General features: G+C 33.2%; 2 protein-coding genes and 1 pseudogene across 6 annotated transcripts; all 3 read right to left on the bottom strand.

The window, feature by feature from the left end:
* Positions 1–104: 104 nt before the first annotated feature.
* LOC110632102 (laccase-6-like) lies at positions 105–2,690 on the bottom strand. Its single transcript, XM_021780213.2, has 6 exons — positions 2,512–2,690; positions 2,254–2,405; positions 1,933–2,177; positions 1,706–1,834; positions 436–1,377; positions 105–329 (listed from the first exon to the last, which is right to left on the bottom strand). The coding sequence occupies exons 1-6, from the start codon at positions 2,635–2,637 to the stop codon at positions 199–201; spliced, it is 1,725 nt and encodes a 574-aa protein (XP_021635905.2). The 5' UTR covers positions 2,638–2,690; the 3' UTR covers positions 105–198.
* A 6,036-nt stretch (positions 2,691–8,726) lies between these two features.
* LOC110632101 (probable alkaline/neutral invertase F) lies at positions 8,727–14,536 on the bottom strand (annotated as a pseudogene).
* Positions 14,537–15,945: 1,409 nt separating this feature from the next.
* On the bottom strand, positions 15,946–19,421 carry LOC110632104 (uncharacterized). Of its 5 annotated transcripts, XR_009151110.1 has the most exons (4): positions 19,268–19,421; positions 17,463–17,767; positions 16,474–17,003; positions 15,946–16,336 (listed from the first exon to the last, which is right to left on the bottom strand). XR_009151110.1 is itself a non-coding variant. In XM_058152489.1 (3 exons), exons 2-3 carry the CDS (start codon positions 17,719–17,721, stop codon positions 16,969–16,971), a joined length of 255 nt encoding a protein of 84 aa, XP_058008472.1. In that variant the 5' UTR covers positions 17,722–17,767; positions 19,268–19,420; the 3' UTR covers positions 16,740–16,968. The 5 variants fall into 5 exon arrangements, 4 of the variants coding, with proteins under 4 accessions (XP_058008472.1, XP_021635907.1, XP_021635908.1 ...); XM_058152489.1 differs by lacking the exon at positions 15,946–16,336 and having other exon boundaries at positions 16,740–17,003; positions 17,502–17,767; positions 19,268–19,420; XM_021780215.2 differs by lacking the exon at positions 15,946–16,336 and having other exon boundaries at positions 16,740–17,003; positions 19,268–19,416.
* Positions 19,422–19,496: the final 75 nt, after the last annotated feature.

Raw genomic sequence — 19,496 nt, 5'->3', positions numbered from 1 at the left:
ATGCAGTGAGAAACGAAAAAAGCAAGCAAACAAGTGAAGGGGAAATATGCTGTGTTATTAAAATTCCAAATTTTCTTCTTTACACGTACAAATTTGCTGATAAAAAGAAATTAACCACGCCAATTAAACACTTGCGCCTAAAGAATCCTTGACTCAGAATTTCCCTAACATTTATTGAAAAATGAAAATCCGACGGCCCTAGCATCGGGGCAAATCTGCAGGAGGATGTGGCAGGGTCTCCAAGTGTCCTTTCCCATTCTTCACTATAAGCACCGTAGCTAATCCCCATGATTGGTGCACATCCAAGTGACAATGCATAAACCAAACCCCTATAACAAAGCAGATTGATGCCATTAATTATTACTACAAGTTTAATTAATATTAAGTACTCAATTACACTTTCAATTAAGCATTTTTCTTCCCTTAAAGACTTACCTGGATTGTCTGCTACAAAGCGAATTGCTGCCCATCCCCCAACTGGAACTCCAATGGTGTTCATATATGGCGGATCCACTAGATTGAGATTTGCTGTTTGTGGGTTATAGTCGCCGGTGCCATATCCCACAACATAGAAGCTATAGCCATGGAGGTGAATTGGGTGATTCTCAGTTGATATCGTTCCTGTATCCTGCAGAATGATTTGCACCCTGGTACCATACTCAACGACCTTAGTCCTAGTCCCATTCATGGAGTTTGTGTCAACTGGGGCATTATTAGGTGCCCCATTGACGAAGTCATAGAATCTAAGGGGTGCCTCAGGGAAATCCTCAGTGAAAAAGCCTTCAATCCCTTTGTAATAGGCTTCCAAAACTGAAACTGTAGGTTTAATGAAACTTATATTGTTCATGGAAGCCGCCATGGTACCATTATTAATGCCTTGGCAATTTTGTTGTGGTGTTTTAGACCTACACTTATTGACATTTACTCCAATAGTGACAAAGAGGTTAGTGTCGATCTCTTTTGGCACGTTTGAAGTATTTAAGCCTCGCAGGCCATCCATCACCGTCTTAACAGCTAAATTATCATTAAAATTGGGTAATCTAGCTGGTAACGAAATGCTATTAGGGACAGCACCTAAGTATTGAAAGTAAGCAATTGCTGATATGTTCTGAAATGGGGCACCCTGAGCAGACATGTAAGGTCCCATGGCCATGGAATATTTTCCAATAGGTTGATCAGCGGTGACGAGGACGATCATTGTCTGTCCTGGTCCGAGCATTACGCGATCTGTAGTGAATGGTTTTGTGTACTCAGCATCGGCTTCTACGATTGTTAATTTGTGATTAGCAATGGCAAAGAAATTTTCCATGTTTAAGCCTGCGTTTATCAACCGTAACAAATAGGTCTTCCCCGGGACCACTTCGATCTTATATACATCTGAAACAATAATATTTATTAATTACTACGTAACAAAAATTACCTACTAGGCTAATAATAATAATGAAAGTAGCAGCTGAGCCAATCAGAAATACAGTAGGTTTATTACTTAATTATTCATTTGTTTCTTATCTTGAGCAGTAGCCAATAGTGAGCGGTGACTGCCCAACAGAACTTTATGTTTTTAACATCAAATGATAAGTCAAAACTATTAAAATTAGGATGAAAAGTCTGCCTAATAGATTAAGAGATTAATCAATGATAATATAAAAAAATATTAGCATTAGGATATAAATAGAAAAATAAATATAGTTATTATTATTATTACCATTAGCAGAGCAATTATAGTTAGGCCCAGGGTGACCATTGATGGTGTAGGCATTTGACGGTGGAGGACCTCCGCCGCTTGCTAGTACTTGCCGCTCTAGTTGTACAACGTCCTGGAGCCAATACTCCCCTAATTAAATACATTCCAAAGAAGTTGTCAACGCAAGCTTAAGTTAATTAATGAAGATGTTTTTTTTTTCAATTAATTAACAGTAATTAATTACTTACCTAGAATTACTATATGCTCTTCATAAGGGTAGGGAAATGGGTATGGGACCCCAGTTTTTGGATATACAACTATGGCACCATAAACAGTTCCCCTAAGCCAAGAAACATGAGCATGCCAAAAAAAGGTGCCCTTCTGCCTAACCAGTGTGAACTCGTAGGTGAAGCTCTGGCCAGGTTGAATTGGGCATTGGGTTATGTATGAAGGTCCATCGAACCAGCAGGATAGTATTTGCCGGACACCGTGCCTTAAAATAATTATAATAAAAAATAAATAAATAACACTTAAAAAGTTATATATATATATATACTGGAGTTGATTACCAGTGGATGGTGACATTGTAAGGCGACTCGTTGGTAACTTTGACGATTATTCGATCGCCTTGTTGGGCATAAACAACAGGTCCAGGGTACATATTATTAACGGCAACAATTTCCTTGGTGTTGCACAATTTATTAACAGTCATGGTATGAACCTGAAGCAATCAAAATGAGATAAAGAAGATAAATGCCCAGAAGACAAAACTTACAGTATTATATATATTGTAAACGGAAAGGACAGATTATAAGTGTAGAAGAGACCTTGAAATCATAGAACCTGGTTGTTCTCCCTCCAGGCCAATTGGGAACAGACAGAGCAGTGTAGGCGAAGGACATCATCAAGCTTAATAAGCATAGGATCATAAAAGAAGAGGGTGGATTGCCCATGGCGAGAGAGATAGAGAGTTAGAGGTGAAGAGGTGGTGGAAGGAGCCTTTTAATAGGTAGCTATATGCATTGGGAGACGAATGAAGAGAAGAGATCGACATTAATTAATTAATTTAAACAAGAAATGGGAAGGGGGAAAGAGTTGAATAATTTGGCATTATGTTTGTCAGCTTTCATGATTTCTCTAACATGGATTGGTGATAATAATAAGATGTTGGGAGCGTTATTATTCAATGTGACCCAAAAGTGGGGGAGGGTTAACTTAGCCTTCCCTTTTCTCTCATTGAGCGAAAGCATGGTTTTTGACTGGGTCTGGGTGAATACTGAATATTCAGACCTGCAGCTTCTGGATTCCATTTCTAAACCACACACCAACAGCTGCCTACCCTACTACCTGCTCTTTACAATGTACTATATATTATATTACATTAAATTAAACTTTTGCCTACATAAAGGTCTTTTGCTGTTTTTAACTGGACAACAAATGAAGATATATAATGAGTAGAATTTAATCAGGATTGTTGGGTTTTGAGCTGTACAACTGAATGTAACTCTCTTTATATTTATTAAATTTCATTGATTATTTTATCCAAATGAATTACAGCAACTCTTCTTATGCTTAAAAAAATGTTTAGTTCAATTAATTATTTGATATTATGAGCAAAATTTAATCACAATCAATGTATTTTGAGCTATACAAATTTCATAATCTTGATAGTGATTTCATCATTAAATTAAATTTTATTGCTAATATTTTATGAGATTGAAAGAGAAAGAAATCTTGAATTGTCAAGTGAAAGAACTTAAAAAAAACGAAACGATCTAGAAGGAATTAGTTTTTCTCTGTTTCTAAAGTCTAAACTCAAGACACGCAAAAGATTAAAAACCTTTCTAGCACTGAAATATGGAAAAAAAAAAATAACAAAAATAAAAGATGGAAAAATAAGAAGAGAGAGTAAAGGTAGGGTTTATTGGTTGTGCTGTTCTAAGACATGTTTTGTTCAATCATAAGCAGTGTTGGTGCACGCCTTCTTATTATTCCAAAGCCTGAATCTACTTTACCTGCTTCTTCGTCTTCTTCTTCTTCTTTTTTTTCCTTCTTTAAATATTGTTCAACGTACACCATTTTTAAATCATTATGTTAATTATTATATACAAGTACTTGGCTTTGATAATTAGGTTGCTATGCATGCGTAATTAAAAGGCATGCATCACCAATCATTAATAAATCATGTAACCTTGTGCCCTATTTTGTATCTCCTATATATTTGACCATCTCATGCAGCGTTCTACGTAACATAATTAATGATTCGTTGTATTGTTGAAATTTCAATGCACGATTGCTTCTTTAATTGGTTTTTTTTTTTTTTTTACACTGACAAAATAAAATTTAAATAAATTAATTTGATTGATTAAATATTTAATTAATAAAAGAGATAATCAAAATTTAAACTTTAAACATTTTAGTTGGAAAAAAATCAGTCAATCTAAAAACTTAACAAAATTTGAGGTACTATAGATGATTATGTACACTGGCATCATATTGTAACTTCAAATTCACGTTTTCAATCCTCAGTGTGAAGATGGTGGCACTGGCAGGCAGGAGCAGAACTTCTGAAACATTAAGTTTTTTTCACTCCAAATATTTAAAAAAAAAATGAAAGTTTTCTTAAATTAATTATTTTAATTGCTTGAATTTCCTAAAGTATAGCATTCATGAAGATGTAATGATATGCATTATATATGAGACTGAACAAAGTCCACCTGAAAGAGATATTAACTAACTTGATTTAATTATTAATTAACAAATAATAACAACCATCAATTTTTTTTTTCAGTTTTAAGTTCATCCATCAATTTCAAAATCTCACATAGCATGGCATGCATTACTATGTATTATACGTCTATATTATATTTATTTTTATAATTAATAAATCATGATCCAGATCAATTAATCTTAATAATTTTAGTTCGAAAGAGTTGACCTCTCAATTTATTTAAGCTAAATTCCAACTACAGCATAACTAATCTGCCAGAAATCTTCAACTTGCGGAATACTGCTTTTATATAATAATAATAATAATAATAATAATAATAATAATAATAATAATAAACTATTTCTTTAATTTTTCCCCCTTATTTCTGCTGCTGCTGCCGGCCAAAGTTTATATTTAATCCAGAATACAAATTTTGAACGCGATTTTTCTTCAAACATGACATAAAAATATTGGAATTTTATAATTATTGAAAACAAAATGGAATATACCTAATTTAATGAATATTTAGTTTACTTTTTTATTGCAGTTAACAGCTGATATACACGTAAATAGGTGAACTAAATGAATTGACAAACTAAATTAATAGTTGATTGACAACTGATAGGATAGCTATCAGTTGCAATTTGTATTAGCTCTATTTTTAGAATTATTTATCATCATATGATAGTTGATTTTATTTTTTTTTCTATTTAGATTAGATTATTTTTTAAAAAAATTTATTAATTATATAATTTATATGTCTTTAAAGTAGTTTTTCATACCATAGATTATTTAAAATTATGATAAATAAATATAAAACGTTATAAATATAATAATTATAATGTTCATTTTTATATATACTTAAGAAATAATTATATCTTTAATATGTTGTATAATAAATTAATAATTATATATTTATTTAGATCAACTGTACAATAAATAATCTAGTATGTATTCTCAATAACAATTATTAGAAATAACTATCAATTATCTACTTAAATCAAACAGATCTAAATCTCAAAAGTTAGCTAATAGGAGATTGCCTAAATTTTTACATTTAGAATAATTTCCACATGGGTTGAAGCCACTAGCAGTTCTATATTTTGGAATTAAAAATGAGTAGCATATTGATTCTTTTGGTTTTGGATAAAATAAAGAAACCATGAACTGAAATTCTCATCTCTTCTCTTTACAAAATGATAAAAACTATCCAGCTTGATGAATATGACAACTAATTAATTGTATCTACTATGTTGAAAAGGGGAAATAAAAATCACTATAAAATGAAAAGTAATTATGAAGTAAATTAAATTGAAAAGGGTTGGTGAAGAATCTCAAAATGATTGCATCATATTCTACAAACACAATTGTAAATTGATAAACAAAACTTATTTTTATAAAGCTATCGTAGCAAAATTATTGAAAGATAATGTCTACTTGGACTGTTGAAACTCATTAGTTGCATTAATTAATCACTTTAAAAAATTTTGAAACAGAATACCCAACAAATCATCTCAACTTAACTATAATTTATAATAATAATTAAGACAACACAATAGACTGGGGAAACTTCAAAAAAATAAATAAAAAGCTGCTTCCAAGCCTATTCGTAAATGAGCATGAGAAACAATCACATTTGATTGGTGAATAAGTTGATTATTCTTGCTTAGGTAGCTTACCATCAATTATGCATAAGTAGCAGAGAATGTGTGAACCTATTACTAATTTTTGCGTCTCCTAATTGTTTAATATGCTGAAGTTGAGTGTGTGTGTGTATATATATATATATAAATAATGGGTAGGGATATTTTCAAATTAGTATATGAGCATTGAGATTAAATCCCCTATACTCATAATTTTAAGGACGAAGTTCTTCATATTAACTGAATGAAATTATAATAATTTTGGAGTATTTTTTAATATTTTTTTTAATAGATGGATTGGGAGACTAAAAATTTAAATATGACATTCATAAAAAAATAAATAATGTGTTTTTAATTATTAATAGATCGAGTCAGAGTCAGGCTAGACTTTAATAGAATTAAATTCTAATTCATAAAAAAGAGAACTTATTGGATTAATCTTAATGTCTAAGGAGAAAAATGAGTTTACAAAGATAGTAAAGGTTGATATTTAAGCTTTAAAAGGCATGAACACACGATGAGACAAGACCTGTGAGCATTGATTATGTTCCTTTTGGTAGAAAAAGTAGTGTTAATAAATCTATCTAAGATATAAATATTTAGAATTCATATATTTAATAAATAAATTTTATTATATATTTTATATCTAAATAAGAAAAATTCTTTAAAATAAAAAATACAAAATAATCCTTAAATAGGATAAAGGTACAGAATTGTTTATGTAAGTTTTTATGGGTTATGTTTGGAATTATGGATTTGGGTTTGGGTTTGGATTTGGATCAAATATGTTATTTGGGAGGCTTAAAAATATTTAAATTTTAATCAAATGCAAAATAAATATAGAGATTTAAAAAAGTTAAGATTTGAATTAACAATATTAGCTATAGTATTTGAAATTCAAAATCAATCTAATAAAAATTTGTTTGCTATATATTTCTTTTGAAATGCAGTACATTGCATTAAACAAGGCCCATTAGGTGAATACAAAAACATCTAATTATATACAAGGCAAAGGCTCAAATCCAGCCCAACTAGCAACCCACACCCATTATTCATTGCAAAACTGCCCAAATCTTGCTACATGTAGGAACGAGAAATCGTCTTGGCCATCATGTAGCATCGTAGGATGCAGGGCAGACCCACATGTAATGGTGGAGGGGCCATCGCCCCGCCCACCCCAATGCTTGAAAATTTGTTCAAGAGTTTGCATGTGTGCTACAGCGTTGGCCTCCTCTCAAATTTTTATTTTGCCCCCCCAACATGGGCTCCAAAATTATGAGTTAATCTTTATAAATAATGGGCTAAATAATTTTAACATCTGCAACCTATTATAACCCAACTTTAAAGAAAGTTAAATAACTTTAACTCATTATTGAACCCAGCCCAAGAGATCAAATAAAGCCTAATACAATGCTTAATGAATTATTAATATATTTAGCAGTACTTTGTATACATATATTTATAATTACTTTGTATGCATATATTTATAAGTTTACTTTGGATTACACTTCACCCCCCAGATCCCAATTTCTAGTTCCGCCCCTGGTCGAATGTCCTGTAGCTGGAGCTGGTATAGCAATTCAAGGAGAAAAAGTCGAAGGTCACACAGACAAAAACCATGAAAGCATAGTTCTCTCCACCACCAAGCTGCATCGCAGGACCACAAGAAGCCCTCACCAAACCACTCATCTTGCAAACCAAAACCACAAAACTATATACAGCCTCACTTATTGATGACAATGGTGCCCATTCTCTGGGAGGAGATGTAACCTTTCCCCTCCCTCTAAGGTAGGAGATAGCACCAAACAGTCAAAAAAGACAAGGGGGTCTCTGAAACCTAAAAAAAACTCAACATTTAAGAAAAAAATATCTCTAAATGAGTTAATTAGTTGTGAGATGCTCACTTTCATTTTAAATTCAAAATTCTTTTTGATATTCAAAATTTAAGAATTTTAAATTCAAAAGTTCACGTTTAATATTTGAAATCCAATCCAAACTAAACTATTAACTCTAATTGATTTCGATCCGAATCATAAATTGAGCTAATTCTTGGCAAGCTTAGAGTATGTTTACTTTAACTTATAAAAATTTATAGCTAATTTGAGTTTATAAGCATTTAAATTTTTAAATAATTATTTATTTAATTAAAGTGCTTATAAGTGATTAATAAATAATTAATGTGTTTGTAAAAAATAATTTATAAGTATATCTATTATTAAAATAATAAAAAAATATTAAATAAGATTTGTGATCAAATTTTAAAAATTAAATGATGATAATTTAATAAAATACTTGATTAAACTAGATTTATAAATATAAAAATTATTATAAATAAACATATCAATTTATTTTTAGAGCTTATACGCTGATTTAACCATCTTATTAATTAAAATAAATACACTTTTATTCTTAATTACATCTTGTGTAATAGTAACGTGGTATCAAAGTGCCCTCCCACAGAATTGATAGGGTTTCGATTCCCAGCGAGCAGTTTTTGCAATGTTTGTCAATCAATGTTTGTGTTGAGGGATTCTAACGGTTATTTGAGCGAAATTTATTTTAACGATTATTCTAGAAATTTGTCAAAATATCCAGCTAAACAGCATTTCAAATATTGTCGCATTGCCTAAAACTAAGGGTTGCTTGACATGTATTTACCATTTAATAACTAACCACAACTAATATAAGATTGAAGAGAATGGAAGTTCGAAATTTATATCTCAAGGGGCTGTACCAATCAATTAACAAAATAGTTCTAAGAATGCCAGGGGATAGTGCTAAGAAATATTTTCAGCAATTACCGTTGCTATATCTGCAATCACATTCCCTCTCCAAAATTCTATTTGTTTTTCTTCTCAAAACGAGGCAGATCGGGCGATCCTTGGCTTGGCTATCTTCTTGTCATCGTCAAGAGATATCATTAGAAGATTGGAAGGATTCTCTATCATCATTTTAGCAACCAAATAGCCAGCAATGCTCCAGGTCTGATATTTCCTTGCTTGTTTCCCAACATATCGGCCAGTCTTGCCGTCATAGTATTCAGGCCACCCATCTTTTGACAGGCGCTGCTCCACCAATTCTACAGCTCGTTTAGCAATTTGTGGTCTTCCAACCTTGATACATGCTGCCGTAAGTAACCAAAGCAAAACTGCATATGGAACCCACTTAGCAAATATCAATTGCAATTCTATATAATCATCAATATAAAAAATATTATCAAGAGGACATATTTGTTTTTGTCATGTATTTAATTAAATAGCTTTTTATTATATAAATTCTCCATATTATTAGGTGTATTTCTAAGTACATGCACAACTCCTTATCTACCTAAGTCTGGATAATTGCACATATGGTGCACTGTTTCAAAGTAACCAGTTTGTGGAGGAACCTCCAGAGTATATGGTGCTTAATTTCCCTGTTCCAATAAAATAACATACTCATAAGCAGGAATTTCTGTTGTGGTTAAACAGTTGGACAATTTAGATCGGTGTTTAATCCAAGACAATTTAATTCATTATTTAAGAGGCGAAGTAGGACACTCATATTTTAACAATAGACTTGAATATAAGGAAAGATATGGTTCAAAATTAAGTCGGCAAATCCAAGAAATAATGCTGGATAAGCCTAACAGGTGCATAACCATTAGAAAAGCCATGTATATAAAATACGGCACACTACTCAATGCACATGCAGCATTTTTCCATGTTGAAATTGGGGGAAAGTCCACGTCTCACCTGGCCAAGACCCACCATTATGGTAACTCCATCTCGTATTTTTAGGATCACATCCAGTGACTATCCTCCATTCATGTCCTTCCAATGCCGGGTATGTAATCTTCAACGGCATCTCTCCAATCAAGTCCTCCCATCGTTCCTCAATCAGATCCATGATCGCTGTTGCCTGTTCACGTGTCACTAAGCAACTCAAAATGGCGATGCAGTTTCCAACTAAGAACCATCGAAAGTCCATGCGAGCTGGGCTGACATTGCCCATCAGATAACCAACCTCATCTTAAAGGCATGAAATCAAACACCCAATTAGGGATAGACTCTGGGATGACATTGAAATTATTGACAGCAGTGTGGGAGTCTTTCTCAGTCTTTTAGCGGTATATGATATTCAGTTGTGTGAAATCCAGCCAATAGTAGTTCCGGATGTGGTAGCTAAGAGCTGTGATCCGCTTATCAATCCGTTCAATCAATTCCTTGCCGTCGCTTTCCGGGTTTAGCATCTGCTTTGCACACCTCAGTGCGAAAAAGAACAGTGCCTGGATTTCAATTGGATACCCATATATTCCCTGTTTCAAAATTTAATGCATCAAGTTCACAAATTACACACCATCATGAGCTATGTAATTTTCAAAATTAGCGGGAACCAAGACTCCTAGACCAATTTCTAGCAATCCTATTGTCTTCTGCGGCTAGTTTTTTAATTTTCTCGAGTTTTCAAGTGCTATATATCAATTTACAATCAGATATGCTCCAATAAAGAAAAAGGATAAATCGAAGGAGATATAATTTCATTTCAAGATCAAGCGAGCCTGTTCAACACAAGATTTTTTTTTTTTTTTTTTTTGCTAACACGAGAAGAATTTGAAGAATAGCACTTCGTTAACTGATATTGAAATCAATGAATGCTTACATACAGAAAGGATAATTAAAATTGTAACGAACTCAATCCACCTGGCTAACAAAAAATAACAAATTAACAAACTTAGCAAACGTGTCTAATACGTGTGTTAAATTAAATACCTTCATGCCCATTTGCATTTTGTAAAATCTATATATCCATATGTGTATGTATAAATAGACAAGTATTTTCAAAAAGTTGACACGTAACATTCTTATTATTTGTTCCAATGTAAATTGTAATTATTTAATAATTATCTTATTAATATTACAATAAGTACATAAGGCACAATAGAGTAACATATATTAATTACATATATTTATAAATTTATACTTATTACATATATTTTATATCAATATTATATATTGGTATATTTTAATTATTTATCTTATAAAATTTTTATTAAAAATTTGAGAAAAAAAAAGTATCTTTTAGGTATTGCAGCGCAACGCTCCCTATCATGTGTTCCTATTATAAGTTATGATTTATTTAATAATTACTATTTTAATATTACAATAAGTAGCTATTAATATAATATAAGTTATAATCTATTAATATATATTAATCATATATATTCATATATTTATACTTATTACATATATTTATATAGATATATTTTAATTATTTTTATTATAAAATTTTTGTTAAAAAATTTGAGAGAAAAGAATAATAAAAATAAAATATAAAATAATTAATAAAAAATCTAAAACATTATATTAATTTTATATATATTTAAATTAAATAAAAATATATAAAACAAAATTATTAATATATACTGAGAAAGTAAAATAATAATAATAATAATAATAATAATAATAATAATAATAATAATAATAATAATAATAATAAATTATTGTATGCTTTCCGTGGTGTAAGGTATAATATGCAGGTCTTTCTCTCCATGATTCATACCGCATGAAAACACAAGGTGCATTCAAAAGAGAAGTGGAACTCTGAACCTAGTCATTCAGCCTCCAAAAAGATAAGAACTCAAAACAAAAGGAAATGAACAAGTCCTAAACTACATTAGCTTAAGTGAAGGGCTTGATGAAAAGACTTGCAGAATAAAGTAGGGATGGCTGTGATCTCCGGTATGAAATATATATCTACTAAGATCGGCTCCCAGAAACATTAAGCCAGGCAGAAAAAGAGAATACTCACCATCCTCCTGTCAATCATGCTGCACCCATCTGCACATAGGAGTGTTGGGAAAGTGTCAAAGCCGTCTGAGAGGCAAAGGTTGAGTATCAATTTCATTCCTCTCTGCACCTCTGGTAGTTCTGCCAATGCATAATCACGAGTGAGCTTGGTGTATGACCTAAGCAGTATAATCCACCAGAACCCTGAATCAACAGGTGCCACTCTCCCGATTGCACTGCCACCAAAATCCGCAACCAGGATCTCCTTTTGGCGATGCGTGTCAAAGAGAACCTTGTAACTTGCCGGCATGACACCTTCTCCAAGAGTAAAGTTGTCAATCCTCTTTTCCCAACCTTGGAGGTGGAGAGTCTTTAGAAGAAAGTTTTTCACAATCTCAGTCTCAGGAGGGTCTTTCATTAGGCATGCTAAGCCACTAGGAACAAAGTCTCTCACGAAAACCTGCAGATTAATAAAAGAGTGAAAAGAACAGAAGTCGAGAAAAAGAAAGGAGGAACATGGACAAATCAGAAATTAAAATGCTATCATCTGACAGTAGCCTATTTTCAAGTGCAGAGAAGATTTTATAATTTATATAGTTCCCAGCAAACAGATAAGTAACCTAATGAAGCAATGTTGTTATATGTGCTTGCGTCAGCGTGACTACATTAGAAACTCAACTTCGCCTCATCTTCAAATCCAGGCCTGATCTGAATACCAAATTGAATATTGCAATGCTTGAAGAAATGTCCAAATATTAATTCGCATATTTGAGTAAATTTAAACACAACTTGAATTCTGAATTTCCTTCTTCTCTCTTCTGCTTCTCTCTGCCCTCTCTCTTTTTGTTATAAAAGAGACTAAAAGCCCAGAACTACCACACGTAACTTGAATTCTGTTTTTTGTTGGCACTTGTCATCTTAAATGCCATATAAAATAAGAGAAATTATTAGGTGCGCTGTATATGTATAATCTTTTGTAATTATATGAGATTCACTCTATATATTATAAAAAGGCTCAACTTTTCATGAGCACTATTTTTTACTACTTTCAATATATTCAATAATTAGTTATAAAATAAAATGAGTAGGAATTACAAAAATGTTAAATTCCACCAAATGAAAAGACAAATATTATTAGCACCTACAAAGTCACTGTATATATTATGATTCAGAGAGATAAAAGGATGAACCTAAAAGCACAGCAAATAATTTTACGGCAAGCTATTATGCTTCAGTACCAACAGGATGATGGAAAATTATTCGACTAAATGCAAATATGATTCATGCTTTATGTCTATATTATAATGCATGCAACTTCAGTCTCTCCTCGAATATCATGAAATTGAATAAATAATTCCAAGATTTGAAATGTCGAATTGTAGGGGAAAAAACACCTGATTGTAATTCAAAGCCTCAGCGCTGGGATCCGTAGCTGCGAGAGTCCCAACAGGCTTTCCTTTGAAGTACACGTAAGACTTATTGAGCCTCTCCCACGCCTCCTCCACCATCGCGCCACTCTCCGCACTCACCTGATGTCCACCGCCGTTGGATCTTATTCCAGGAGATGTGTTCAGATCGAAGACCTCCAGGTTAGTGCCGACGCTTGGACACGGCTTCAACGTCGTGTGCTTCACAACATGCACGTTATCAGACACCATGTCGATGCCCTGTAGTCTTACTGTCTTTTTAGCCTTTTCTGGCTGACGGCCTCCTATCATCTCCAGAGCATAACCGTCGGAGCATTCCTCAGACTTTGATCCTTCTCCTTTGCCTGAAGAGTCTAGACCTTTCTCAACGGATTTTGTGCATTCTTCTTCCAAGGAAACTAAAGGTTTCTCAGTTGACTCCAATATTAACTTCTTAGCAAAATCTGGAGAAAACTCATCTGATTTTGAAGGTTCTTTATCAGCAGATAAAGATTTTCCTGTTGTTTTGAAACTCTCAGCGTCTGAAGAAAATTGAGGTTCATGAATGGATTTTAAAGCCTTAGTTTCTTCAGAAACTGAAGCTTTCGCATTAATCTCAGAACCTTCAAGCACTAGAAAATATGATGATGTATTGCTCGATTTTGAATCTGGTTTCTCAAGAGATTTCTCAAGCGCTTGGAACTCAACTTGAGAGGTCGAAATGCCGCTTTGTTTAAGACGGAGCATAATGTCAGACGCGGCGGCCTCTTCATTTGCAGAGACACCTTTCAAGGTTACTTGTGACTCTTCTGGCTTCACATCTTTCTCCGGAGACAATTGCATCTTCTCCTTCCGAGCCTGTTTATCGGAAGGACCTCCTGTAGGCGAGGACCCAGCCGTTTGCACTGCGGGGATCGAAGGCGGAGCAGCTTCTAGTTTCTTTTCCCCGTCCAGCTGAACGAGATCTCGCAGCTCTGGGTGCATTCTAGAGAGTAAACACAAAGTGCACGAGTTAGAGAGAAACAGATTCTATATATGCAATTTAGAGAGGGAAACGATGAGACAGATACACACTTCACAGTTCTTCGGCGCCGCTAGGGAGAGAAGGCGAAACGGTTTACTGAGAGAGAAACACAGAGAAGTCACGCCGCTCAGAGAGTGATAGTGTGTGTGCGCGCTCGCGCGCGCTTTGTATACAGTGAGACTGAAGAGTTGTCTTTCTGGTGTACGAGAAGCCCCTGTGGGTGCGTTTCAGTTTTGGCTGCTGCGTTGAAAGAGGGAATTCAAGAAGTTAAGAGCGTACTAGATAAGCCACTAGGTCTTATTATTTGTTTTATTTACAATGATGCCATTAGACAATCGAGAAATGAAATGTTGGGGATGAAAGGACTGATTGGGGAATGAATGGTTTAGTTTTTGAGGCGGGAACGATTAGTTGATGCTGGTCTGCTCCAGCTGGATTCAAGAGCGAATCTGGCAATGGGAAACTAACTCAGCTTTGAACTTTCTCTACGGTTTTAATGTACGAACTGGACCGAGAAAACCATATTTTCAATTTTTCGTAGCATAACACGTGTTCGTTGTTTAAGTCCGAAACCATCACTCGTGCCTTGTGTCCAGCCAATGAAAATTCATGGCATGAGCATCTGCGCTGTCCCTCGAAAAGTGCATTGCCGCGCCATATTGCAGATGCAAAATTAACCACATAAATTTATTGCATCCTCCCTCAAAAAATATATACATTTCGTATTTCTTTAAAATTAAATACTAATTAAAAAAATTAAAACTTTTAAAACCTTTTCCAATTTCAATCAAATATTTTAATTTTATTAATTTAATTTTAAACTTTCACATTAATTTTAAAATAATTTAATTTACTTATTTAATTAAAAAATAATTTAAATATTTTCTTATATTATTAATATTAATAAATTCTTTTATATTGATTTTAGCCAAAGTATTATTTGAATCAATCTTTGTACTGTTTTGAAAGTTATTATTACATTGATTATTGTATTTATTCACATTTTATTTTTAATTTTTAATTTTTAATTTTTATTTTAAATTTAAAATAAAATATGAAAATATATGAATTAAAAATATAGATAGAAATAGAGAAAAAAATTAAAATTAATTTAATAATATTAGATATATTATTTATTTATTATATTTTTTATCAATATAAAATTTGTTAAAATTAATGAAAATATTAGAAATTACTTAATTAATTAATAAAATTAAAAGAATAGCTGAATTGATAATGAATGAGAACATTTGAATTATTTTTGTCACTTGATAAGTTGAATTATTTTTAATTAAATTTATTATTATGATTGAAAACAATAGAAAGATTAATGTTTAGATTGATAAAATTAAAAGTTTTGATTAAAATTGATAATTGATATAAAGGTTTTGATTTTAATCATTTAAATTATATATATATATATATATATATATATATATATATATTTCTTAGGAAAAATTAAAAAAAAAAACTGCCTTGAGATTTAACGCATTCTTTGAATAGAGTCATGAGATTAACTTTTTGATAATGGATTAAAAATTAATAATTAACTTTAAAATAGAAATTCTAATCATATAGTTGCTTATTCAAATAAAAAACACTTATTTATTAAGTTTGGAATTTAATGGCAAATAGAGAGGATTGATAATGCATTTTATTTGTAATTTGGGCTATAGATACTTATAACAAAAAAAAAAAAACAAATGCAAGGAAAAAAAAAGTGTTAATGGCTAATTTATTGTTATTAAATCTAAATCAAATTGGCCAATTAATTGATGAATTGGACTCTAATCTAGTTTGAGTTTATAATCTGATATGAGTGTAACTCGATTGATTGGACTGATAAACCATGCGACCCAACTGAATTAATAAGAGCGAAATTGCATATGAGAAGAAAAGCTCGATCTTTGGTCGAAATGCCTCCTTATTGTGATTTCTTATGTTTTGGCACTTCCACGGCCTGCTACTTGTTGGGTTTTGCTTCTCACTTCTCTCGACGATTGTTGGGATTTGCTTCTCCCTTCTCTCGATGATGTAGACAGCGGAAGAGTTAGGCCAGACGGTTCCTCTAGTAGATTGAGGTTTTGTTGAGCCAAAGGACCTGCCGTGAGAAGTGTGCGTTAGACCTCCAGATGCCTTATCGCTTGGAGCCTGCTACTGTATTATGAATTTGGGCCTTTAGGGCCTTGCACGCTTACTTTTAATGAAACTTATCTTTGATAAATAACAGTAACCCACCAGCCGTTGAATTCCAAAGGGGAGACGCTGCAAAATTTCCTATCAATCGATGCAAAAATTCCCTTTCCTGTAGGCATGGGAGACTAGGACAAACCAATCCCTTGAGAGAATATGCTGAACTGCGTCCACCAGCGAGCTGTCGTTTATCTTTAAATTATTGATCATTATCATGCTTAGCACAAGCATTGTAAAACCTTAGAATCATCTTGAAATCGAATAACAGCGCACAGAACCAAAAAAAAAAAAAAAAAGTCATTTAGACAACAAGGACAGCCACCATCCACGTCATATTATTCACAAAATTGAAGGGTCCTCCATCATGGTATGAAACTTTAGTCACTAATTTGAAGTTTCAAGTTAAAAAGAAACGCTTATGGTAATCAATCTCATAGTTTCCCCTGCAGTTGTAATTCCAACGAATAATAAGAGATAACATCATACCAGCGAAGGAACAATGGAAGCCCAGAGAGGAGCTGATGCAATGAAATCCAGACTTTATTTATCAAACTCCCATATGACGCCTCCATCCTCTGAAATATTGACCACAAGGCATAAGTTTTTGTTGAAATTGCAAATAATGGATGGAGTAGAAACAATACCACCAAGAATCCATAATGTTTGCTATCACAAACAGATCTGGGAATGCTTCCTCAAAGTTGCCAATGTTTTGAGGTGTTTAAGCCAAATTTAAAGGAATTTCTATTTAACTAAAACAAGTCATGTCAATTCTAAACCATGCGAGATAAATTTCAGAATGCCAGATGGTAAGTGGTTTCCAACTTCCAAGTTGAGATATCAAGCTCGAAAAAACAACTGCCAGTCACAATTATTCTTATAACAGCCGCTTTTCTACCATTCATTCTAACAGTTCACAAGGACTAGGCCATAGATCTCATAAAAAAAAACATCAAACAATTATTCTAACTGACTTTTATTTTCCTAATTCCTTTTTTCCTTGTGTTATAGGCAAGAATTATAAATTATGATACCTTTAACTTTCTTGTTTATCCAGATCTCAAGAAGCATACCAGCACCAATTCCACCTGCAATACATGCCCCATAGAATGCAATTGCAGAGGGTAGAGATCTTCGAGGAAGGAAATAGTAATCTGGAATTTGTCTAATCTTTTTTGGTAACCGTTTCTTTATGACTGGTTTAGCACCAGCACTAGGGTCCTTCTGCAATTCACCGCCTATGGCTTTCCAGTCAACCCCCTTGAATGGATCTTTTGGCTCTTCAGTTCCCATGGCCAGACGCCACTATACTTTACAGCAGAATCCTGTAAATACAAAGCTACATACTCTATCCCATGTAATTTCAAGAAACTGCTGTGAAACAGAAAACCAATAGAAAGAAGGATACAGGGTACAATGTTCAGGAAGAAATGAAAAGACAAGCACATGTATGAAACTGGGTGCTACACACACATAACAACCATTTCCTTGTTGGAAAAAACAAAATTCAACTCGTTGCCTTTTCTTTTCTTTTTGGTTCTTTTAAACTTAATTTCTTAATTGAAAATTTGTAAAACTGAAATGCACAAAAATCTTTTTGTAAGTTTTCACTCTAAATTTAGTTGTTTTGTTCAACAGAAATCGCTTGTGGTGATACATTAATTATAGTTTATTACCTAGAATGACAGGGCCATGTCCCATGTCTATAACAGCCTCAATTTTTGTCAAATGCCCACTCAATCATTGCAAATAGCATCTATAAAGTCCTATAGGTTGTGTCAATGAGTATGGCCTGGGACTTGTACTAGGTGACAGTTGCTGTTTCAGGTGTTCAAAGCACATGTTATAAGTATAACCCTGAGGTTGAGCTCAATATTTGCCTAATTTGTTGGTATTTGAACTGGAAGTGATCTTTGCCAAACAACCAATGTATATCAGATCATGCTTCATCTGTAGTTGACAACATACCCCAGACAACCTTTTCCCATGCAGAATGAAGCTTTGAAGAATCAGATATCTTTTCCTAAGGTATATGACCAGAAACAACAACTCCCATTATTTGATCCTCTGCATTTGCTGTTTATTCCTTGTGTTCCTAAATAGTATCTGTGTGCTTTATTGCGTGTTGAGGTCCCATGCAATAATCCAAAGATAAAGCTATTTTACTTTTCTGATTAGTGAGGGGTGAAATGATCCTTGGAGCTCTCGGAAAACAACAAATTGGTATTGGGATATTAGGGTCTTGTAAATTAAAACATTTTGAAGGCTTTGGGTAAAATATGGGAGAGCTCTCAAAGGTTTTGATGCAGGTGACACAGGAGAAATGGTGATTTGAGTTAGAATATTCATGTTTCCACTACGTTGGCAGCAATGCTAGAGCCTGCATTGTCCTTGGAAAAAGCAAAAATTTAGGTCAGAGACATTTTTTTTTTTTTTTTGGTTAGGAAACAGAGTGAAAATGGTATTTCCTTGTAAAGAATGCTAGGTTTTGGGCAAATAAATGGTGTATGACGAATTGGCAAAGTATTTTCCTAGGTTTTATCATCAAAATACACCTTCCAGACCCTAATTCTTCTAAATCCACAAAATTCAAAGTAACCGGATTCTTAAATTCAAATTCAACCTCCTTGTACTGAAAATCACACTCAATTCAAATATAATCCTAGACCTTTCTTCTCAAAGTTCAAGCCTTAAAATCCCTCTAGCCCCTAGCCCATCATAACGCATACATAAATCTATCTCACGGCAGCGTGTTGAGTGCATCTTTCATCACTTTTCCATACAAACTGTAAAAGTTCCCAACTGAAAATGCCCAGAAAAAGAAAAAACAATATATTACCTCTGGAATGACCGTTGCCGGAGTCACCACTCGCCAGCCGCAAAAGGGATAGCCAAGAAAGAGGAAGAGAAAAGCAGAAGGGCTTAACGCTTAGCGCACCGCTTCTGCAATCTCCAAAACGCGCCGTTTCCTTACACAATGTGACAATGGCAAAATGGTAATATGAAATTATATGATGGGCCGTGTCACGTGGCAAGACTCTGAGACGGGAGCGGAGCGGATGTTGCTG

This window comes from Hevea brasiliensis, chromosome 9 (genome assembly GCF_030052815.1).
Source record: "Hevea brasiliensis isolate MT/VB/25A 57/8 chromosome 9, ASM3005281v1, whole genome shotgun sequence".
NCBI classification, from domain to species: Eukaryota; Viridiplantae; Streptophyta; class Magnoliopsida; order Malpighiales; family Euphorbiaceae; genus Hevea; species Hevea brasiliensis.
Note: the sequence above shows the minus strand (reverse complement) of the source record. Positions and strands in the feature narration are given on the sequence as shown.